Source organism: Desmodus rotundus, chromosome 12 (genome assembly GCF_022682495.2).
Source record: "Desmodus rotundus isolate HL8 chromosome 12, HLdesRot8A.1, whole genome shotgun sequence".
NCBI classification, from domain to species: Eukaryota; Metazoa; Chordata; class Mammalia; order Chiroptera; family Phyllostomidae; genus Desmodus; species Desmodus rotundus.
The window spans coordinates 78,955,628-78,977,811 of record NC_071398.1 but is presented as its reverse complement, the minus strand read 5'-3'; the positions used below and the strand labels follow the sequence as shown (position 1 = coordinate 78,977,811).

At 36.0% G+C, this 22,184-nt stretch overlaps 1 protein-coding gene and 1 pseudogene across 4 annotated transcripts in view; one reads left to right on the top strand and one right to left on the bottom strand.

The window, feature by feature from the left end:
• The window catches only part of ASH1L (ASH1 like histone lysine methyltransferase), a 215,150-nt gene that overhangs the window by 87,335 nt on the left and 105,631 nt on the right, over nt 1-22,184 (bottom strand). For 2 of the 4 annotated variants that reach the window (XM_053916032.1, XM_053916031.1), the window contains exons 5-7: nt 13,468-14,206; nt 2,916-3,095; nt 210-314 (exon numbers count right to left, since the gene is read on the bottom strand). In XM_053916032.1, coding sequence (XP_053772007.1) covers nt 210-314; nt 2,916-3,095; nt 13,468-14,206 — 1,024 coding nt within the window. The remainder of the gene's footprint in view (nt 1-209; nt 315-2,915; nt 3,096-13,467; nt 14,207-22,184) is intronic. The other 2 variants (XM_024573899.3, XM_045204487.2) reach the window with 2 other exon arrangements.
• LOC139440417 (proteasome subunit alpha type-6 pseudogene) lies at nt 18,064-22,102 on the top strand (annotated as a pseudogene).

Genomic DNA, 22,184 nt, shown 5'->3' with positions numbered 1-22,184 from the left:
ATCACTTCCATCCTGGAGAACCTCAAAGGTTTCCTGCTTTTTATCTGGTGTTCTTACTTCTAATATTTATTCATCTAATGTATCTTTCATATATTAGATGCAATTTTGATTGAATCACACTCTCCCCTCATAACTTTATTTTTTAGCCCACGTGTCTTCGTTGTGGTGCTGTCTCGGGGAGGGGTCAGAGATGGAACAATGCCACTTACTCAGCTCTCCAACAGCTTTCAGTCACTTTTGCCACTACCCACAAGCAAATTGGGCCCTTCTGGTGCTGATTCCAGGGTGGGTGGGTTTGTGTACGTTCTAGGACCCTGTGGGTATCACCAACAAACTTGATAAACATATTTTTGTTTTCTCTATATAGCAAAATTATTGCTTTAAAATCATAACTATATTAGATCCTCCCAAAATGCATTTCCATTTTCTCATTTGTTGTGCTAACTTTTTTCAGACGTTATCATATAGAATAAAGACCATTATTTCCCAGCCTTCCCTGTAGATGAAGTGTGGTTAACTGACCATGCTCTGGTCTCTGTCTCTAAATGAGGTTTTGATATTTCCTTTCTGAGTCATTTTGGGTTGCTATAACAAATCACCATAGACTAGGGGATTTAACCAATGGACATTTATTTCTCACTGTTCTGGAGGCTGGGAAGTCCACGATTAGGGTGAGGGTCTGTTGAGTTCTTCCCTCCTGGTTTGCAGATACAGCCTTCTTATTGTATGTTCACATGGTAGAGAGAAATATCTGTCTCTGTGTCTCTTCTTGTAACAGTACTAATCCTATTCAGGAGAGCTTCACCTTCATGACCTCATTACTTCCCAAAGGCCCTACTTTCAAATCCCAACACAGTGGGATTAGGGCCAGAACATATGAATTTTGATGGGGACATAGTCCACAGTGTTTCCTAACAAAAACAGTTCATGCTTAAGAGATAACAATAGGAATGCAAGTCTGGGGCTGAAATGGAAGAACAGAACAAAAAAAGGAGTCTAGGTTCCTGAATATACCGCAAAGATACTGTATTAACCTTGAACTGTGTACTTCACAACTTCTTTTAAATTAGAGGGGAAAATGTCTATCTTTTAAGTCTTAGTTAATTGAGAGGACCTGTTATTATTAGAAGCTGAAACTAAATTTAGTAAAACATTTTCACGACCAAGAAGCAGAAACAGAGTTCAAAGAGTTTATGTGATATCTACCTCACTGGTGAGTCAATGAAAAATCTTTTCAATGTAAAATAAAGTGCTGTGCTTTATATACTGATCACTTAAACCGCACCAAGTCCGATGTACCTCTAAACTCTAAACTTCCATCTTTCACTTTTACTCTTTCTTGCCTAAATTCAGACTGTAATGACATTTTGATGGATACGTGAATTTCTGTCGTTAGTTAACTCTCATTCAATTCACTTTCTACAGTTACCTGAGTTATCATCTTGAACACAAACTTGTACTTTTCACTTCCTTTCACAAAAATACCATTTTTAATTTACTATAGCTTAATAGAATAGGTATCTTAGTGTCAGTAAAGTCCATGATTTGTGCTTTCTTAATGTTCAATTCATTTTGTTACACAGTTACTTGTAGATCAACTTGTATTGTAGGAAACAATGTTTATGTTCCACGACATCAGTGAATTTCACAAACACTAAACTTTTGAGTTATTCTAATATATGAAAAATCTTTGCAGCCTAGTATGTGCCTTTGTACATTGTATTCTCTTTAAATGGAATGCCTTTCTCCACCTTGCAAGCTACTATTGAACCTCCAACCATAACTCAAGTATATTCTATAAAATACTTCTTATTCAATGATATAGTCAGTTGATACCCCTTTTGGGGCTTTAAAACTTCTCAGAGTGCTTATTAAGCTGTACTTTCCCAAGGAAATATGAAGTTTTTATTTTTTTTTAAGATTTTATTTATTTTTAGGGAGGGGAAGGTATAGGGAGAAAGAGAGGGAAAGAAACATCAATGTGTGGTTGGCTCTCAAGTGCCACCCCCCTTCTGGGGACCTGGCTTGCAACCCAGGCACATGCCTTGGTTTGCAGGGCAGCATTCAGTCCACTGATCCACAACAGCCAGGGAGGAAATATGAAGTTTTTTTAAAAAGAGATTTTATTTACTTATTTTTAGACAGAGGGGAAGGGAGGAAGAAAGAGAGGGAAACATCTATGTCTGGCTGCCTCTCATGCACCCCCTACTGGGGACCTGGCCCACAACCCAGGCATGTGCCCTGACTGGGAATTGAACCCGCGACCCTTTGATTTGCAGGCCGGCGTGCAATCTACTCAGCCACACTAGTGAGGGCATAAATATGAATTTTTAAAAAATTAGGTGTACTTTACTCATCTGGCAAAGAGCTTCAAACACAGAAAGCATATAGTCAATGAGGAATGAATGTAGAAAATCATGAAGATCACTTTAGATACATGTATATAATGCCAGTTTTCTTATTCTTAGTTAACAAAAAAAGCATCATTAGAATCCAAATAATAGAAATGTAATCTAGAAGGCTAGAGATCAGGTACAGATCAGGGAAGATGTATTAGCCACAAACAACATAGTGTAGTAGCGTGACTATAGTGAACATTGTGGTGTTTGTGATGAGATTCATATTTGTGTATATTACATTTATATTGTTTCCTGTCAAAGTGTAATTTGAAACATGGAAGAATAACAGGGTCTTTAAAGGGTGTCAGCTGGGGACTGGGATAATGCAGGAGAGGGTTAAGGAGGTAAATGGTGATAGAAAGAGACATGACTTAGGGTGGTTTACACATAATACAATATAAAGATGATGTATTATAGAATTGTATACCTTAAACCAACATAATTTTATTAACCAATGTGACCCCAATAAATTCAATTGAAAAAAAAGTATGTCAGCTGATAGGTACTATTACTTACTCTGTAGTTTTGTAAACATCAGAATACAGCCCTGCTTTCTGATACTTCTTCTTTGGGGGACGTGGGGCCTTCTTTTCTCTTGGGATAAGAGAAAGCACAGGCTGCAAGGTATTTTCAGGTTCAAGAGGTTTGGCTGGGGTTTCAGGAGGACTGGGAATCTCAACTGCTGCTTCAGTAAAGCTATAAAAAGAAGTTTAAAGATAATTTTATGATGAAATAATATTTTCCTACAAATGATTGTTATTGTAAAAAACATAACAGCAATTAAAAGAAGAGATATGGAGTCTTCCTCATCTAGCCATGCCGGAGTAACAGATACCTGACTTCTGCTGACAGAAACTAAGAGAAATACAGTAAACTACTATAAACCTAGGAAGAGTTTATGAAACAATCATCAGATATCAGACAATGGTTAGTGCACTTGCAATCCCTAAGAAAAATTGGAAAAAACCCCAGAACAACAGAGGGAAAGAGATGAGGCCTATAACTACTTTGCTGTATGAGGACTGTAGTAGAAGTAGTAGAATCAAAGCAGAGAATGTCCAACTTGATGGGTTGAAAAGAGAGACTAATCAGAGTATGGAGAGGCTGAGGTACCTGAAATTTGTGAGGCCAAGTACTGAAGAAAGTTATGGAGAAAAATTAAATCTAGAAATCTGTGTATGGGTCTCCTTTAGTATACTGCTAAATACTAAGTTATGCACGTGCAGGGTGAAATTCTATAAGGCTGGACAAAGAACTACCAGAGTATAATAACTTGAACAATCCCCAGAGGCTCACAGATGATGGTAGATACTCAGATTCCAATAGGCAGAGTAGAAAGACACTGCCCAATACCAGGAACATTAAACAGAGATCCCAGAGGGTAACATTACCCATTTTTGCAGGGCTCAACTCTCCCTGGACTAAATGCTGGCCTTAATAAAGCTTAAAAACAATTTTCAAAAGGATGTAAGCTGATCTAACAAGTAACTTAACAGCCTGCCAAAAATAAATTAAACACTAAGGAAAGAACAACAACCAGAAACACAATAAGGTGACATCCACAATGTAAATAAATTCACAATGAGAAAAAAAATTAAAGAGTAATGATCATAATTTTCCAAATTTGATAGAAACTATGAAATCAAGGTTCCAAGAAGCTAAACAAACCATAAGGAATATAAATTCAAATGAAACAAGTAAGGCAAATCATACTACATCATAATAAACTTGCTGAAAACTATTTGATGAAGAAAATAAAAGGGGCTAGAGGACAAAATATATGGTATATACAGAAGAACAAAAGTAAGAATGAGTGCAGATTTCGTGTATGAAACAATACAAGCCAGAAGGCAATGAACTAACATCTATAGTGCTAAAAAGGAGAGGGGATCAGGGGGAGACAGACTCTAAATTCATTAAAAATTCTAAATAAATAAAAAACATCTTTAAAAATTAAGGTGATACCAGTTCCAGGCAAAGATGGAATAGACGCTTCTACCTATCTTCCCATTGAGTACAACTAAAGATCCTGGAAATTATATATAACATGAACATAAGCAAACAGATTGGATAGTGACCTGGGACTTAAGCAATGACATTGCAGGTAATTTCCTAGATTTCCTTTTGGCTTCATATTTAATGTGAAAGACAATACAATTTACCTAATATCAAGGGTAAAGCAAATATCTACTCTTATCACTTATATTCAGCATAACACTAAAGATACCAGCCTGTGCAAAAATGAAAGAAAAAAAATCTTGAAGTGTGAGTCCTCCGAATTTGTTCTTTGTCAAGGTTGTTTTGGTTATTTGGTATCCCTTGAAATTCTTTATGAATATTAAGATGGATTTGTCTATTTCTGCAAGAAATATCATTGGGATTTTGGCAGCAAATACACTGAACATGTAGTTTGCTTTTGGTAGTACCGATATCTTAACATTAAATTTTCTAATCCATAAATACAAGCTGTCTTTCCACTTATTTATATGTCTTATTTAATTTTGTTCAACAATGTTTTATAAGTTTTCAATTAAGTCTTTTGCCATCTTAAGTTTATTCTTTTTGATGTTACATAAATGGAATGGTTTTCCTATTTCCTTTTTGGAAAGCAGTGGATAGAAATGCAACTGATTTTCTGTAAGGTGATTTTGCACTCTCAACTTTGCTAAAGTAGTTAGTAGCTTTAGCAGGTTTTTGTGTGTGTGTGTGTGTGTGTAATCTTTAGGGTTTTCCAAATAGAAGACTTTGTCATTTGGGAACAGAGCTAATTTCACTTTTCCTTTATAATTTGAATGCCTTTTACTTTTTTAATTTCAGCCTAATTGCTCTGGTTAAGAATTTCAATAGTATGTTGAATTGAAGTGGTAAAACGGGGCATCCTTTCCTTGTTTCTGATGTTAAGGGAAAAGCTCTCAGTCTTTTGCCATTAATGTTTGTGAGCTGTGAGTTTTTATATGTGGTATTTATTATGTTGAGGTAATTTCTTTCTATTCTTAGATTGCTAGAAGTTTTTATCATGATTTTGTCAAATTCACTTTCTACATTTATTGATATGACCATGAGATTTTTATTCTTTAGCATATTGATGTGATAAATTATATTAATTTTTGCATATTGAACAAGTCTTCCATAACTTACTTGGTCATGAAATCTATCTACTATTTATTTACTTACTTAATCATTTATTATTACTTTTTTACTGTTCTCCTTATCAGCCAAATTCAACTTCTACTTCTTATGCTTCTTTCTCCTGCAATAAAAAAATATTTTCTGCTTTCCTGCTTATCCCCTACATATATAAATTCACCAAGTTCCACTTGCAGACCATATAACATCAGAATCACCTTTGGGGCTTATAAGAAATGCAAATGCCTACTCACAGACTTTTAGAAATTTCTATTGGGATCTGGGTTGAAACCTTCCTAAATTTGTTGGCCCTGACACCCCAAAGACGACACTCTTCATAGGAGCATCCTTCTCATCCTACTTGGCCTGTGATATCATATGCAGGGTTTATATTCTCTCCCCCTCATGCCATTTCCCAACTCACTCATCCCATTAAGGCTCCAAAACCCAGCTCAGTATCACTGTGGCTTCCATACTCTGTATGATTTAGGACTTGAATTTTTCAGGGAAAAAAAGATGAAGAGGAAGAGATAAGGCATTTAAAAATATGGTTTATGATATATTTATCTATACCAATATAATACTTTTCATTTCTGTGCTTTTCTAAAATAAAAATATCAGCTACTATATATTTAGGGACTTGATTCTTTCATTTAATATTATGCTTCTAAGACTGATCAGCGATTATTGAATGTCGGCTATAATTAATTTCTAATACCATTATCACATTCCATTGTATGAAAAACTACAATATACTTATTTCCTTTTCTGTTAATCTGTAGTGTTTCCCTTTTCTATACATTATAACCAATCTTGCCACTACCTTTTCAAACAGTATTTTCTAGTGCCTTTTATGCAAGAGTTTTTCTAAGCTATCTAAAAGGGAATGGCTAGTTTATATAGTGTTGATTTATATCATTTTTTGTTGTTATATATTCTGGATATGAAAAATGTATACATCATCAGTGTTATAAATTTACTCTCCCACTTTGTACAAAGTCTTCCTATGTTTGTCATGATGTGTGCTCAGCAGAAATTCTTAGTTTTACTATAACCCAGTATATCAGTTTTCATCTATATGGTTACTGCTTTTGATATCTTGTTTATAAAATCGTTTCTATAAGTAAGATTACGAAGTTTTTCCACCCTGGGTGGTGTGGCTCAGTGGATTGATTGCCAGACTGAAAACCAAAGGGTCGCCAATTCGATTCCCAGTCAGGGCACACGCCTCAGTTGTGGGCGAAGTCCCCAGGTGGGAGCGTGGGGGAGGCAACTGATTGATAAATCTTGCACATCGATATTTCTCTCCCTTTCTCCTTCCCTTTCCCTCTCTTTAAAAAAAAAAAAAAATCAAGAACAGAACGTTTAAAGTTTTGCTTTTTATATTTATGTACTTAATCAGTTGGTATTAGTTTTTGTATATGGGGTAAGTCAGAATCTAATTTCATTTCCATTCCTACGCAATACCAATTTGGGGGGAGCAATTTATCAAATGTTATTTTCTTTCCCTATTGGTATTCAGGGTCAACTCTGTCATACAACACGCATGGATCTGTTTCTCTTACCAACTCAGTTGTTCCATACTAGCTTAATATACCATATACTGAAATTGTCTTAGCACAAACCCATTGCTTTCTTCAGTTAATTTCATCCCTAGGTATATACCTTAGGAATTAGTGCCCATATCATCAGCAGACATTAGAAGAATATTTAGAACAGCATTTTAGGATAATATCCTCAACAGTAAATCTTGGAGATAACCCAACAGTAAAATGGAAAACCTGTATTATATACAAACAATTGATTACTACACAGTAATAAAGCAAAGTTAACTACAGCAACATGCAATAACAAAGATGTTTTAACATTTATATGTTGAGCAAAAAAAGTCAGACACAAAGGCTTATGTTTTGTAAATTCCATTTCAATGATGTTCAGGAAGGATAAACTAAACTATATTGTCTATGCTTACATATTTAAATGGTATAGCAAAAAAGGTAAAGATGTGGTTACCTTAAAAGTCAGGAGACTGATCACAGCTACTGGTAAGGAAGCTGTTTATGACTGGTGATAGCAATGTTCTATATATTAATCCATTTTATATCTCCATGGGTGTTAACTTTACAAAAATTTAAAAATTGATTACTTATATTTATATACTTTCTGTATGTGTATATCCTACTCACCCACCTAATATTGTGAAGTATATTTTAAAGATGGGAATCATCTTTTTCTTAACTTAAAAAAATTTTAATTACATTTATTAATGCATGGTCATGTCTGTAAGTTCTTAGGTTTACTCCATTTCCTATACTGTACTTTACATCCCTGTGGCTGTTCTGTAACTACCTATTTGTACTTCTTAATCCCTTCACCGCTTCACCCATTCTCCCACACCCCTCCTGTCTGACAACAATCAAAACATTCTCCGTATCCTTGACTCTGTCTGTTCTTGTTTGCTTAAGTTTGTTTTTTAGATTCAATTGTTGGTATGTATTTATTGCCATTTTATTGTTCATCGTTTTGATCTTCTTTTTCTTAAATAAATCCTTTTAACATTTCATATAATAATGTGTTAGTGATGATAAACTCCTTTAGTTTTTCCTTGTCTGGGAAGTTCTTTATCCATTCTAAATGATAGCTTTGCTAGGCAGAGCAATCTTGGCTGTGGGTCCCTGCTTTTCATGACTTTGAATAATTGTTGCCAATCCCTCTAGCCTGAGAAGTTTCTTTTGAGGATCAGCTGCCAGTCTTATGGGAACTGCTCTGTAGGTAACTTCTTTTCTCTTGCTGCTTTTAAGATTCTCTCTTTAAACTTTGGCATTTTAATTATGATGGGTCTTGGAGTGGGCCTCTTTGCATCCATTTTGTTTGAGATTCTCTATGCTTTCTGGACTTGCATGTCTTATTTCCTTCATGAAATTAGGCAAGTTTTCATTCATTATTTTTTCAAATAGAATTCCAATTTCTTACTCGTTCTCTTCCCTTCTGGCATCCCTATGATGTGAATGTAGGATCTCTTGATGTTGTCCCAGAGGCTGCTTATACTATTTTCATTTTTTTGCATTCATTTATATTATTCTTGCTTGTCCTGATTGGTTGTTTTTTTCTTATGTTCCAAATCATTGATCTGATTCTCGGCTTCATCTACTCTTCTGTTGTTTCCCTGTAAATTGTTCTTTATTTCAATTACTGAATCTTTGTTTCTACTGGCTCTTTTTTATGCTGTTGAGGTCCTCACTAAGTTCCTTGAGCATCCTTATAACCCGTATTTTTGAACTCTGCATCTGATAGATTGCTTATCTCCATTTCATTTAGTTCTTTTTCTGGAGTTTTGATCTGTTCTTTCATTTGGGCCAGTTTCTTTGTCTCCTCATTTTGGCAGCCTCCCTGCATTTATTTCTATGTATTAGGTAGAGCAGCTATAACTCTCTGTCTTGGCAGTACGGCCCAATGTAGTAGATGTCCTGTAGGGTCCAGTTGCACAGTCTCTCCTATCACCTAAGCTGTGTACTTGAGGTGCATCCTTCATGTGGGCTGAGTACACTCCTCTGATAGTTGAGCCTTAACAGGAGCTGGCAGGTCAAAAGGAGGGAGCTAACCCAAGCCAGTCAGCTCCAAGGACTGGCAGTGACCACTAATCACTACCCTTTGTGCTCCATGGAGCAGCTGTGCAGGGGCAGGGTGGTGGTGCTCCTACATGGTCTATAGCTGTCCACTGGGTGTGCACAGGCTCTGGGGTTTACCAGGTGATGCAGGCCAGGATCAACCCCTACCTTTTGTTTTGCCTGGGGCAACCCTATATGATCTATAAAGCAATCTGAGATGGTTGCTACTTGTGCTGGGATTGAGATTCCCAAAGTCAAGCTGTGAATATAGGCTGCCTGCTGCTATTGCTGAACCTGGAGTTCTTAGCAAGGGGTATGGAGGATGGGGATTTATTGAGGCCAGCTGTTGTTTATTTGAGAGGATTTAGGAATTTCTGAAGCATGAGCCAAGACCAGACATTCATATTGAAAAGTCATGTTTGGGTGGGCTATGTGGCTCTATAGGGGGAGGGCTCAGAAAAGGGACAATTGCTTCTGCCCACCTATATATCTGTGAGAAAGCTGTCCCCTAATGTTCATCTTGATGTCAGACACTTCAGTTCCTCCCCGTATGCCACTGGTGCCTTTCAAGCTGCTATCTTGGTGCTCAAACTCAGAGGGAGTGAGTCTGAGTAAGTCCGTGTATGGGTTCTTTAAGGGAAACTGCCTGGGACTCCAGAAATTTCTCCCACTGACTCAATCCCCACTGACTTTTGCAGCCAGAAATTATGGAGAGTTATTTTTCTTGCACTGGAAACCTGGGGATCTAGTGTGGGGCTGGGTCTGCTTTCTCCGAAGATATCCCTCCTGCATTTTTATCCACCACACATGGATGTGGGTCCAGTCCGTTCTGTGCCTGTCCCTCCTACCCATCTGGATCAATGTGGTTTAATTCAATAGATGTCAGACTCCTATTCAACTCATTTCTGACGGTCCTGAGTAATGGTTGTTCTATATTTTAGTTGTAATTTTGATGTGGGTGTGTGAGGAGGTAAGACATGTTTACATATGCTGCCATCTTGACTGGAAGTCTGGAATCTTCTTCTGTAAAGTGTGGCAGAAATCTCTTTCAAACTGTCCAGTCCTGGTGATTTCTTTGTGGCACAATTTTGAATTATGGGTTCAATTTACACAATATGTTTTCTAGAGGTGGTTCCAATCTGTTGGGCATAAAGTTTTTATAGTAGTCACTTTTGAATCTCTCATATATAGCTCTCCTTTTAAATTCCTATTATTCATTTTCTCTTTCTGTATTGATTAATCTCACCAGATAGTTGTATACTACATTAGTTTTCAATGAACTCTGGTTTTCAGTGATTCTGTTATACCCGAACTTTATTTTGTTAATTCAGTGTATATGTTTTATTTCCTTTCTTTACATTTTGAGACCTATTCTCTTGTTTTACTAATTTTTTAACTGAACTCCTACTTCATAACTTTTTGAGCATTTAAAAAGATAATAGAAAAATTAAAGCCTATGAAAAGCCCCTCTAGGGACTGGTTTAGATACAACCCATGTTTCACTACATAGCATAGTATTAAGTTCTAAATATTTTTATTATAATTTTATTTTTTTACCTGAGTCTTTAAAACTTATCTTTTTTCCTTTAAGAACCAGAAGTTGAACCCAGTCTAGAACTCAGCTCATAACCATTACACTATTCTTTTCATTCTGGTTTGTTATTAATCACCAATAGTGACAAATAACTCTTTAACATGGCATACAAAGCCTTCTGCATGATCTGGTCCCCACAACCTTTTCTCTAGATTCTTTCAACACCATACTACTCTATTTCATTCTGTGTTTTGGCAAGAATAGCTTTTTTCAACTTCTCTGAAACTACAATGCATTTTCACACTCATCAACCTATAATGTTTGCTCTAGGCTTTCTCCTTTAAATAACAGATAGTGTCTATTCTTGAGATTTTACTTAATCATTACTTCCACTTCTACTACATCCACAGGAGAAGTCAATTATGTCTATGCTATATCCGTATACCCCTAAGTAACTCTTCATAATAGCGCTTAGACTCTAAGATCCATGAGGAAGGGGAATGTATCTATATTTGCTTATATTGTATCTATCCTCAGCACGTGGAATAAATAATTTTGCAATACTTGCTGAATAAATAAATGAACAAACTCTTGGCCTATAACAAGTACTATAATAGGTTCCAGTTAGAGAAAGGTAAAAAACGTGTCTCTGGGAACTCACTGTGTCATATCTCAACCTTCTCTTCATATTTTCATCGAATTTCAGAATATAGTATTGTGGAAAATAAGAGGTTAATATTGCTGACAATGACACTAGAATTATTTGGGACACAAAGGCTTATATGAAATGAAGCCTTTTCTCTTTGAAGCACATTTCTAAGGTGACCCTTCCTAAAGTGAATCATCAAGATGTCACAAACTGTCACTTCTTAGTACAGTGAAGGCACGAATTAATTCTCTTTGTACAATGATTTTAAAACATCAGTAATTATAAATGAGTAACACTAACACCAAAACAGACTTATGGGAAGAACATACAAAAATATTTTAAAAGACCTTAAGAGACAAAGACACATAAGAATTTAGTACATGATAAAGGAATAATTTCAAATAAGAAGGGAAAGCATAAAATAATAAATAATTGTAAGATCATTGTTTAAAAATCAAAAACATTAAGTCTCTTTTTAAATTATATCTTTCTTTTGTCTTTCCAAAGAAAAAAAAATAAAGAAAAAATGAAACAAAACAAAAAACACTTTACTAAAATCCACTGGGAATATAAATATAATAACTGCGTACAACATAAAAATAGCCATGGTTACAAATCTGCAACCTTGACAATGACTGGCCATAAACATAATATTAATTTATACCTTACATGCAAGTAAATTTCAAATCACCTGGCTGGTGTGGCCCAATGGACTGCACAGTGGCCCATGGACCAAAAGGCGCTGGTTCAATTCCCAGTCAGGGAATGTGCCTGGGTTTTGGGCCAGGTCCCTAGTTGGGGGTGTGCAAGAGGCAACAAACTGATGTTTCTCTTGCATATCGATGTTTCTCTCTCTCTCTTTCTCCCTCCCCCATCTCTAAAAATAGGTAAGTAAAATATTCTTTAAAAAGACAAAATAAATTGCAAATGATTTAAGGTCCTAAATGTAAAAAAGTAATATGTAATCCATCAAAGGAGAGTACACAAATTACAATATATTCATAGCATGGAATTCACGTTACCAATGACAACATGTCCGAGATACAGGAAGAGAAAAAGTTAAGTTACAAAATTAAGTATAGTATGTTACCAATTACTTAAAATAAGATTTGCATATGCACATATTTATAAATGCATAAGAAAAGGTATAAAAGGATATGTATGGCAAGAAAATATAAATAAAACTAAATGTCAAAGAACAAACATGAGAAGTTAATATTCTGACTGTATGAGCACTTAAAAATATAAAAAATAGGTAAGGAACATAAACAAATTCTAATCTCCAATATACATATAAGTGCAAATTGAAACATGTAGGAAGTAACATTTAGGAAGTGTATTTCACCTATATATGACTGATAAAGATTAAAATAAAAGGATATATTTTAGGGTAGATGAAGGTAGGTAAATAGTATACAACTATTACTGTGTGATAGTAAAAGTATAAACAAATGTGACTTTCAAGAGGGCTATTGGACAATATATGTTGAAAGACTTAAAATATATCTAGCAGTTTTAATTTGTATTTCTTTAATTGTAAGCAAGGGTTACAATGTGAGTGAGACTGCGCATGCTGTATTTAGTAAAGCTAAAGCCATGTGCAAATGGTGACTATTATACTGATTCATTTAAACATATCAAATAAACCTCCAGGGGAAGAAATTGTTAGATATATAACAAAAGGATTAAATGGTCTTTTCTTTTGGTGATTTTTGACTTTCTGCTCTATAACTTCTAGAAAAAAGTAAAACTATAAAAAGGAGACTCTAGAAAATAGATCTAACAGGCATAAAGATTTAAAAATGTATTTGATGATAGGATAAAAAGATTAGAACATAAAGATAAAATGATGTGATAATAAAAGTAATTCCACTCACATAGCTATATACTGGAGAAAATACATAATTTCTATGGACCTTGATTTTTTTTCATCTGTAAAGTAATGGGCTTGAACTGGATCATTACAGTTTTGTTTCTTACATATTTATAATTTTGGACAGCCACGAGGAAGAGCACTTTTAAAAAGAACACAAAAGAACAAATCTTATATAATAAAAAGTTTTAAGGTTAACTGATTAGTGGCATAGACATGTTACATTTTTATAAAAGCTACTTTTCTCTACTCAGATAAAATGTTAAACAAGGAATTACCTTTTAGTATTCTCTTGTTCTTGTTCTGGGAATGGCTTCTGCTTTTTCTTGGCCTGTTCTTCCAAAAGCCAACTTTTCCTCTTCAATCCCTTCTTATGGTCTGAATTCAGGTTTACACTCTGAACAACAGCTTCAATGACATCTTGAACTGTATCAGGACCAAGGTGTAGTGCTGCTTCTTCTTCACTTTCATTCAATTTTGGGCTGACAAACTGGGTAGTCTGAAATGCTTGCATTGATACTACAGCCTGGAGGGGACATTTCCGAGGTCGACCTGGTCTGCGTTTCACAAAGTTATTTCCTGTCCTGGCCTGCCTTTGAAGTTTTTTGGCTTTTAAAATTTTATTGACATGATCCAGGTTTTTCTTGGTGGCCAAGATTTTGTCATAATTGCACATTTTCCGAGCTTGGCGCTGCATAGCTTCTACTACACTTCTCTTGATATGATGAGGGGAACAGCTGCTTGGCAACTTTTCAGAAAGGAGTGAGATGCTGTTACTGCAAGAGTCACTGGGTACTGCAGGCACTAGAAGGCTGTCTGGTTTTCCCAGGGATCGTTCCTTGCTGTGGCTATGGCCTGGACTGGAAGAAGGTGGCACAGAGGCAGATGCAATCACAGCATCGATGTTTTTCTCCAGGGGCTCTTGGTCTTCATGTTGTACCATCCGCTGCAGCAGACTATCCACAGAGTCATCCCCAGAAGAAACCAATCTTGGACTTCGAGAGGGAACTCCATTCACTAAATAATAAGACAAATCACACATAGATACAAATTAAACATAGCTAGTTATTGAAATAACTTTTTATATAGGATAAAAGACAAGGAATACAGCTCTATTTCTGATAGCAAGATGAAACATCATAATACCATATGCATTTGTCTCTCACAGACAAATCAACACCTTACTTTCCTAAGTAGGGTACATTACGGTAACCACAATAAATTCAAAATTGGCCCATATTTCCCTAATGATATGTGAATTAAAACACAATGACAATTCTTACTATCTCAGATGAGGAGCAGAAATAAGAGGTAATTTCTTCAAAAATGAAGATCCAGTTACAGGACTTAACAGTCAAAGTAATCTTGAATCCTGGATAAAGATCCAAAGTTTAAATACAGATTATATTGCTAGTTCAGTGCTTTTTCTGACAATGTTTTAAGTGCAAAGGTGTTGGGAACCGCCCTGCCTGGTTTCAGAGGCTGTAACCCGCCATGGTTAAGGCTGAGTCAGAGTTGGGACCATAAGCCACTAAGGAGACAAAGCTTATCTCCCTGGCAGAAGTGCCACCTCTGCCCACTTCACCCTGCTTGGCCCTGAGATTGACCAGTTAGCCAATGATGGGTAAGAATCCTCAAGGGAGGATCAACCTAAGACAGGCTCTGGTCACCAGGGATAAGCCCCCAGGGAAGGACTCGGGGGGCTATGGCAAAAGGGAGTGATGGACCCTCGCCCCTCAGCTTTGAAGTAGCCCGAGTCCTCATTCTGTCTACAAGAAGTCTCCTAATCTCTTGGCTGCTTTACTTCCCTTGCCTGATTTAAGCCTGAAGCAATAACAGAGGGCAGTGCAGTCCTGTGCTGGGAGGGGCGGATTCCCTGGGGAGTCAGGCCTAAGAAAAATACTTACATTCCTGTGAAACCTACTTAATCTGTACCCTCAGCTTAAAAGATAAGGGTCCAGACCTGAGATGAGTCTGGCGCCTAAAGTTTTATGGCCCTCTAACTAATTGGCTGTAACTCAGAATAAGCCCTCAAGGTTCTCTGTAAATCCTGTATTGTTTAACCCTTACTGGCTGACAATGACTGATGAGCTTTATCTGCATTCCTATGCGAATGAACCTAATAAAAGCCCATGGAAGGAAAGGATCAAGGCCCTTCTCCTTTGAGAGATCAGCCACCTCTCCTCCCCAAGCAGATCATGTCTTGGTAGTCTTATTCTTCATCCGTGGCTGACCGGGGGGGCTGCGTTAAAGCTCCCTGACACAAAGGTATAGAAATGAAACTCTCTTCTTAGGCAAAGCTTCAAAATTAGAAAAAAAATAAAATCTGTACAAACTACTTTAGAAAGAATATACGTTGACAGTAAGATTAGAAGATGAGTGGTCTTAGATAAACCTTGTTATCTTAGTGGCCCAATGATGTGGTAATCTTTGTTTCTTCAGATGCCACTCAGAAACTTTTTATGGCTATAATTAATGTGGGAAATGCTCAACTTCATCTGGAAAGCTATGTTTTACAATATTATAAAACTCAGATCATAATGGGTCACTTCCCAAAATGCGTGGTTTACTACTAATGATCATGGTATACTTTCCTGAAGTTAATCAATGAATTTCTTATCTACATGACTGTAAAATATGATACTATTCTAGATACTCTTATCAACCCTAGGCATTCAAGATTCTAATCTCATCTGACTACATTGAAATTTTCTCAAATTACCAATAACTTCCTAAAAAACTGTGAAGGTACTGTTTAAATGCAATACTTTTCAAAATTTGAAACTCTCAGCTGTATTTTATATTACAATTATTTAAAATCCTGCCTACACCAGACCTGGAACCAAGATCTAGATTGTAAGGAAAAGGTCCTACACTTGAGACAGAATGACCCAAGATAATTTTCTATATTAACTGTAATTGTAAGATCTTTCTACTTCCACGCTTTATGGAGACAGGCATGAAATGCAGTTTCATTTTTCCCCCCAAGGTAATTTTTTTTCTTGATTGCTTCCCTGTCTGTAATAATCTGCTGTGCCCACAGAACTCATTTTTCCCTATACACGTACATCACATAATTATAAGTGAAAATGATAATACATTAAATGGTGTCAACCTTAAAAATATTCTGCCTCCTCTGTTTCTGTGATAATACACTTCGATTATCTTCCAATTACTTGCAACTCCAATAAATTGATGTTTCTGTCTCTCCTTAAAAATCAATAAATAGAAAAACTAAAAAATGAATGCTATAGTTTCTCAACCTCTCTAGTTCAAGTCCTTTTCTGGCTTCAACCCTACACTCTCTCTTTGGCAATTCATTGAATTATCATCTAAATTCTGATGGCTCATAAATCTCTATTTTATAAATATAACTTTTTTCTAGTTCTTTACTTTTACATGTTTCATAATTTGTCAAACTCTCCATATTTACAATTTAATCATCTCCTCCTTTAACCTTGCTCCTCCTCCAGATTTTCTTTATCAGTGAATGACACTATAAAGCCTCTAGTCCAAAAGAGACTTTAAAAGAAAGGCTATAAGAAGAAACAATGACATTATATAATGTTAAATGGATCAATTCAACAAGAGATTATAACCTTTGAAAAGATTCATGCACCCAACACAGCAGTATCTTAATACACAAAGCAAGGGGTATCAAAACTTCTGGTGTCTCTGGACCACACTGGAAAAAGAGTTGTCTCGGGCCATGAATTAAATACACAAACACTAATGAAAAAAAAAATCTAATGATGTTTTAAGTAAATTTACGATTTTGTGTTGGGCTGTATACACAGCCAGCCTGGGCTGCATATGGCCTGCTGGCTGTGGGTTGGACACAAGCAAATACTGATGGACATAAAGAGAGAGTTTGACAGTAACACAGTCATAGTAGTAGAAAAACACCTAATTGATATCAATAAATACATCTTCCAGAAAAAAATCAGTAAGAAAACTGTGGCCCCAAATAATGACACATTACACCAGATGAATTTATTTGGTATTTCAAAAAAATATCGCCACAAAGCACCAGGATATAACAGTCTTTTAAAGTGCTCATGGCACATTTTCCCAGGCAGACAATGTGTTAGGACCCAAAAGAAGTCTCAATAAATTTAAGAATATAAAATCATATCAAGCATGTTCTCCAACAGGATTGGCATAAAAGTAGAAACTAACTGACATCAGAACATATCTTGAGACAGATGAAAACGAAAACACAAGAACTCGAAATCTATGTAACACAGCAAAAGCAGTCCTAAGAGGGAAATTCATAGCAATAGAGACCTACCTCAAGAAACAAGAAACATTTCAAGCAATCTAAGTTTACATCTAAAGGAACTAGAAAAAGAATCACAAACATGGCTGAAAGTGAATATAAGATAGAAAATAAAAAACAGTGGAATGGGAATAAATAAAGTCTAAGTAAACAATACAAAAGATCGATGAAATTGAGGGCTGGTTCTTTGAAAAGATAAGCAAAATTGATAAACCTTGCACTGCAAATTCCTAGAAACACACAATCTTCAAAAACTGAATCAAGAAGAAACAGTAAATGTAAACAGACTAACTGCGAATGAAATCAAAAAGTAACTCCCAACAAACAAAAAATCCTAGATTGGATGCCTGTACAGATGAATTTTATCAAACAGTCAAAGAAAAATGTAATACCTGTCGTAAAACTATTCCAAAAATTTCAGAAGGAGAAAAGGTTCCCAAGATCATTTTATGAGGCAGCATTACCCTGATTCCAAAAATGAAGACGTTACAAAAAAAGAGTTATAGGCCAATGTCCCAGATAAACACGGATGCAAATATCCTGAACAAAACATTAGCAAGCCAAATTTAACAATACATTTAAAAGACCATACACCATGATCACGTAGGATTTACTCCTGAGAGGAAAAATGAGTTTAGTATTTGCAAATCAATTACCATGATGCACCACATACACACAATGAAAGATAAAAATCTTATCATATCGCTAGTGCAGAAAAAGCAGTGGACAAAATCTAGCACCCATTTATGATAAAAACTCTCAGCAAAGTGGAAATAGAGGAAATGTAGCTCAACACAATAAAGGCGGTATATGACAAACCCACTTCTAACATCATTTTCAATGGTGATAAAAGTGTTTTACTTAAGATCACTAACGACACAAGGATGTCCATTTTCACCACTTTTATTTAATATACAATTGGAAATCCTAGCCACAGCAATAAGACAAGAAATAGAAAAAAAAGGCATTCAAATTGAAAAGAAAGATGTAAAATTGTCATTATTTGTAGATGACATGTAGACCAGTTTCTTACAAGGGTGTCCAACTGCAGCCAGGATGGCTATAAATGCAACCCAACACAAAACCATGAATTTACTTAAAATCTTTTCTTTTGCTTATTACTTTTTGTTAGTGTGTGTGTATATAATGTGTGGCCCAAGACAACTTTTCTTCTTCTACTGAGGCCCAGAGATGCCAAAAGGCCAGACACCCCTGAAACCGAACATGGACTAAAGGTTTAAGTGTAAGACACAAAACCATAAAACTCCTAGAAAAAAACAAAGGCAACAAACACTTTCACATCGCTTTTAGTATTTAGTATTTTTTTTTTGTAAGTCTCCCTGAGAAAGAAAAACAAAAGAAAGTAATAAATGGACTACAACAAACTAAACAGATTTTATACAGCAAAGGAAACCATCCATAAAAAGAAAAGACAATCTACTAACTGTAAGAAGATATTTGCCAATGACATATCCAACAAGAGATTAATATCCAAAATATAAAAATACATTTGATTAAAAAATGAGCAGAGGACATGAGTAGACATTTCTCCAAAGACGACATAGTAATGGCCAAAACACATGAAAAGATGCTCAATGTCACCATTCATCAGAGACAAGTGGAAATTAAAACCACAATGAGATATATATTAGAATGGTTATCACCAATATATCAACAAACAGTAAGTGCTGGCAAAGATGCAGAGAAAATATAACTCTCATACATGGTTGTTGGGACTGCAAATTGGCATAGCAATTATGGAAAACAATATGGAGGTTCCTCAAAAAATTATAAATACAACTACAATATGACCCAGGTATTCTACTTCTGAGTATGTAATGAAATCCGAAACACTACATTTAAGATATATGCATCCCTATGTCCGATACAGTGTTATGTAAAATATCCAAGATATGGAGGAAACCTAAGTGCCCACTGATGGAAAACTGAATAAAGACTGTTCTTGAAGTAGTGGGTGCACCAACATATCCTGTGGTTCCAGTGCTGGCTTTGACTGCCACATTACAAGTTTTTTACCTGAAGGCCAGGTCTACCAAGTAGAATATGCTTTTAAGGCTATTAACCAAGGTGGCCTTATATCAATACTTGTGGGAAGGAAGGACTGTGCAGTAGTTGTCACACAGAAGAAAGTACCTGACAAATTACTGGATTCCAGCACACTGACTCACTTATTCAAGATAACTGACAACATTGGCTGTGTGATAACACAAATGACAGCTGATAGCAGATCCCAGGTACAGAGGGGACACTCTAAGGCAGCTAATTGGAAATACAAGTTTGGCTATGAGATTCCTATGGACAGGCTGTGTAAAAGAACTGCTGGTATTTCTTAAAGAAACATCTACAGGGAACCAACAGTGAAGGGAAGGAAACCAGGACTGAAATCAACAGTTTGGAGAAGAAGGAAGAAATAAACATTCAACCAGAACAGAATGAAGAAACAAGAGGCTTAGGACCTCGAGGACATCTTTAAACGTTCCAACATCCAAATCATAGGGGTGCCAAAAGGAGAAGAGGAAGACCAACAAATCGAAAATTTATTTGAACAAATAATGAAGGAAAACTTCCCCAATCTGGCTAAGGAAAAAGACTTCCAGGAAGTCTAGGAAGCTCAGAGAGTCCCAAAGAAGCTGGACTTAAGGAGGAACACACCAAGGCACATCAACATCACATTAGCCAAGATTAAAGATAAGGAGAGAATCTTAAAAGCAGAAAGAGAAAAGGAGACAGTTACCTACAAAGAAGTTCCCGAGAGACTATCAGTTGACTTCAGAATAAACCTCACAGGGAAGAAGGGGCTGGAAAGAAGTATTCAAAGTCATGAAAGGCAAGGATCTACATCCAAGATTACTCTATCCAGCAAAGCTATCATTTAGAATGGAAGGGCAGATAAAGTGCTTCCCAGATAAGGTCAAGTTAAAGGAGTTCATCATCACCAAGCCCTCACTATATGACATTTTAAAGGGACTTATCTAAGAAATGATCAAAAATACGAACAGTAAAATGACAACAAACTCACCGCTATTAACAACTGAACCTAAAAAAAACAAAAACAAACTAAGGAAATTACTAGAGCAGGAACACAATGACAGAAATGGAGATCACATGGAGGGTTATCAGTGGGAAAGTGGGAGGGGGAGAGAGGGGGAAAAGATACAGAGAATAAGTAGCATAAATGGTAGGTAGAAAATAGGGGGAGGTTAAGAATAGTATAGGTAATATAGAAACCAAAGAACTTATATATATGACCCATGGACATGAACTAAAGGTGGAGGGGAGGAAATGCAGGTGGGAGGGGGTGTGCAGGGCGGAGGGGAGTAAAGGGGAGAAAATGGGACAGATGTAATAGCATAATCAATAAAATATATTTTTTTTAAAAAAAGAATTGCTGATATTTCTCAGGCCTACAAACCGAATGCTGAAATGAGGCCTCTTGGGTGTTGTATGGTTTTAATTGGTATAGATGAAGAACACAGCCCTGAGGTGTACAAATATGATCCTGCAGGTTACTACTGTGGGTTTAAAGCCACTGCAGCAGGAGTAAAACAAACCAAGTCAATCAGCTTTCTCGAAAAATAAGTGAAGAAGAAATTTGATTGGACATTTGAAAAGACAGTGGAAACTGCAATTACATGCCTGTCTACTGTTCTATCAATTGATTCAGAACTTTCAGAAATAGAAGTTGGAGTAATTACAGTTGAAAATCCTAAATTCAGGATTCTTACAGAGGCTGAGATTGACGCTCACCTTATTGCTCTAGCAGAGACTAAACATTGTATAGTTTACCGAATCCATGACCCCACTTGCCTGTGTGTTTGGTAACAACACAACAACATTATGGAAGCCCCTGTACTAAAAAAGGAACCTCTCCCTCTCCTCCTATCACTGAAGTGATTAGGACGCTATACAAATAAAAAGTGTTTTGGGGGGGAAAAAAAAAGAAAACTAGATAAAGAAGATATGGTACATATTTACAAAGGCATATTATTTGGACATAAAAAGAATCAAATTTACCATTTCTGACAACATGGATGGACTTATAGGGTATTATGCTAAGTGAAATAAGTCAGACACAGAAAGACAAATACCCTATGATTTTACTTATGTGTGGAATCTTAAAGTACAGTATAGGAAATATAAATAATATTGCAAGAACTATGTACAGTACCAGTTGGGAAAAGACTTACTGGGGTGATTACTTCATAAGCTATATAAATGTCTAATCCCTATGCAGTACACCTGAAACAAAAACTGATTAATAACTTCAATTAAAAATTTTTAAAGATTTTCTTTATTTAATTTTAGAGAGAGGGGAAAGGAGGGAGAAGCAGAGAGAGAGAAACATTAATGTGTGGTTGCTCTCGTGCATCCCCTACTGGGGACTTCTCATGCAACTCAGGCATGAGCCCCGACTGGGATCAAACCAGTGAACTTTTAGTACACAGGCTAGCACTCGATCCACTGAACCATGCCAGCCATGGTTGTAATTTAAGTATTTTTAAAATTAAAAAAAGAAAAAGAATGCAAGCTCAACCAAGATGAAGAACATACTGATCAAAAATTTTTAGCTTTATCTCAAATGAAAATTAAATTTGCCAGGCAAATGGGCACTACCAATCTACAAGAAATTTTAAATAATTTTTTTCTGAGTCTCACAGACAACACAAATCTGCATGTGAGACAGAAGTTGAGTAT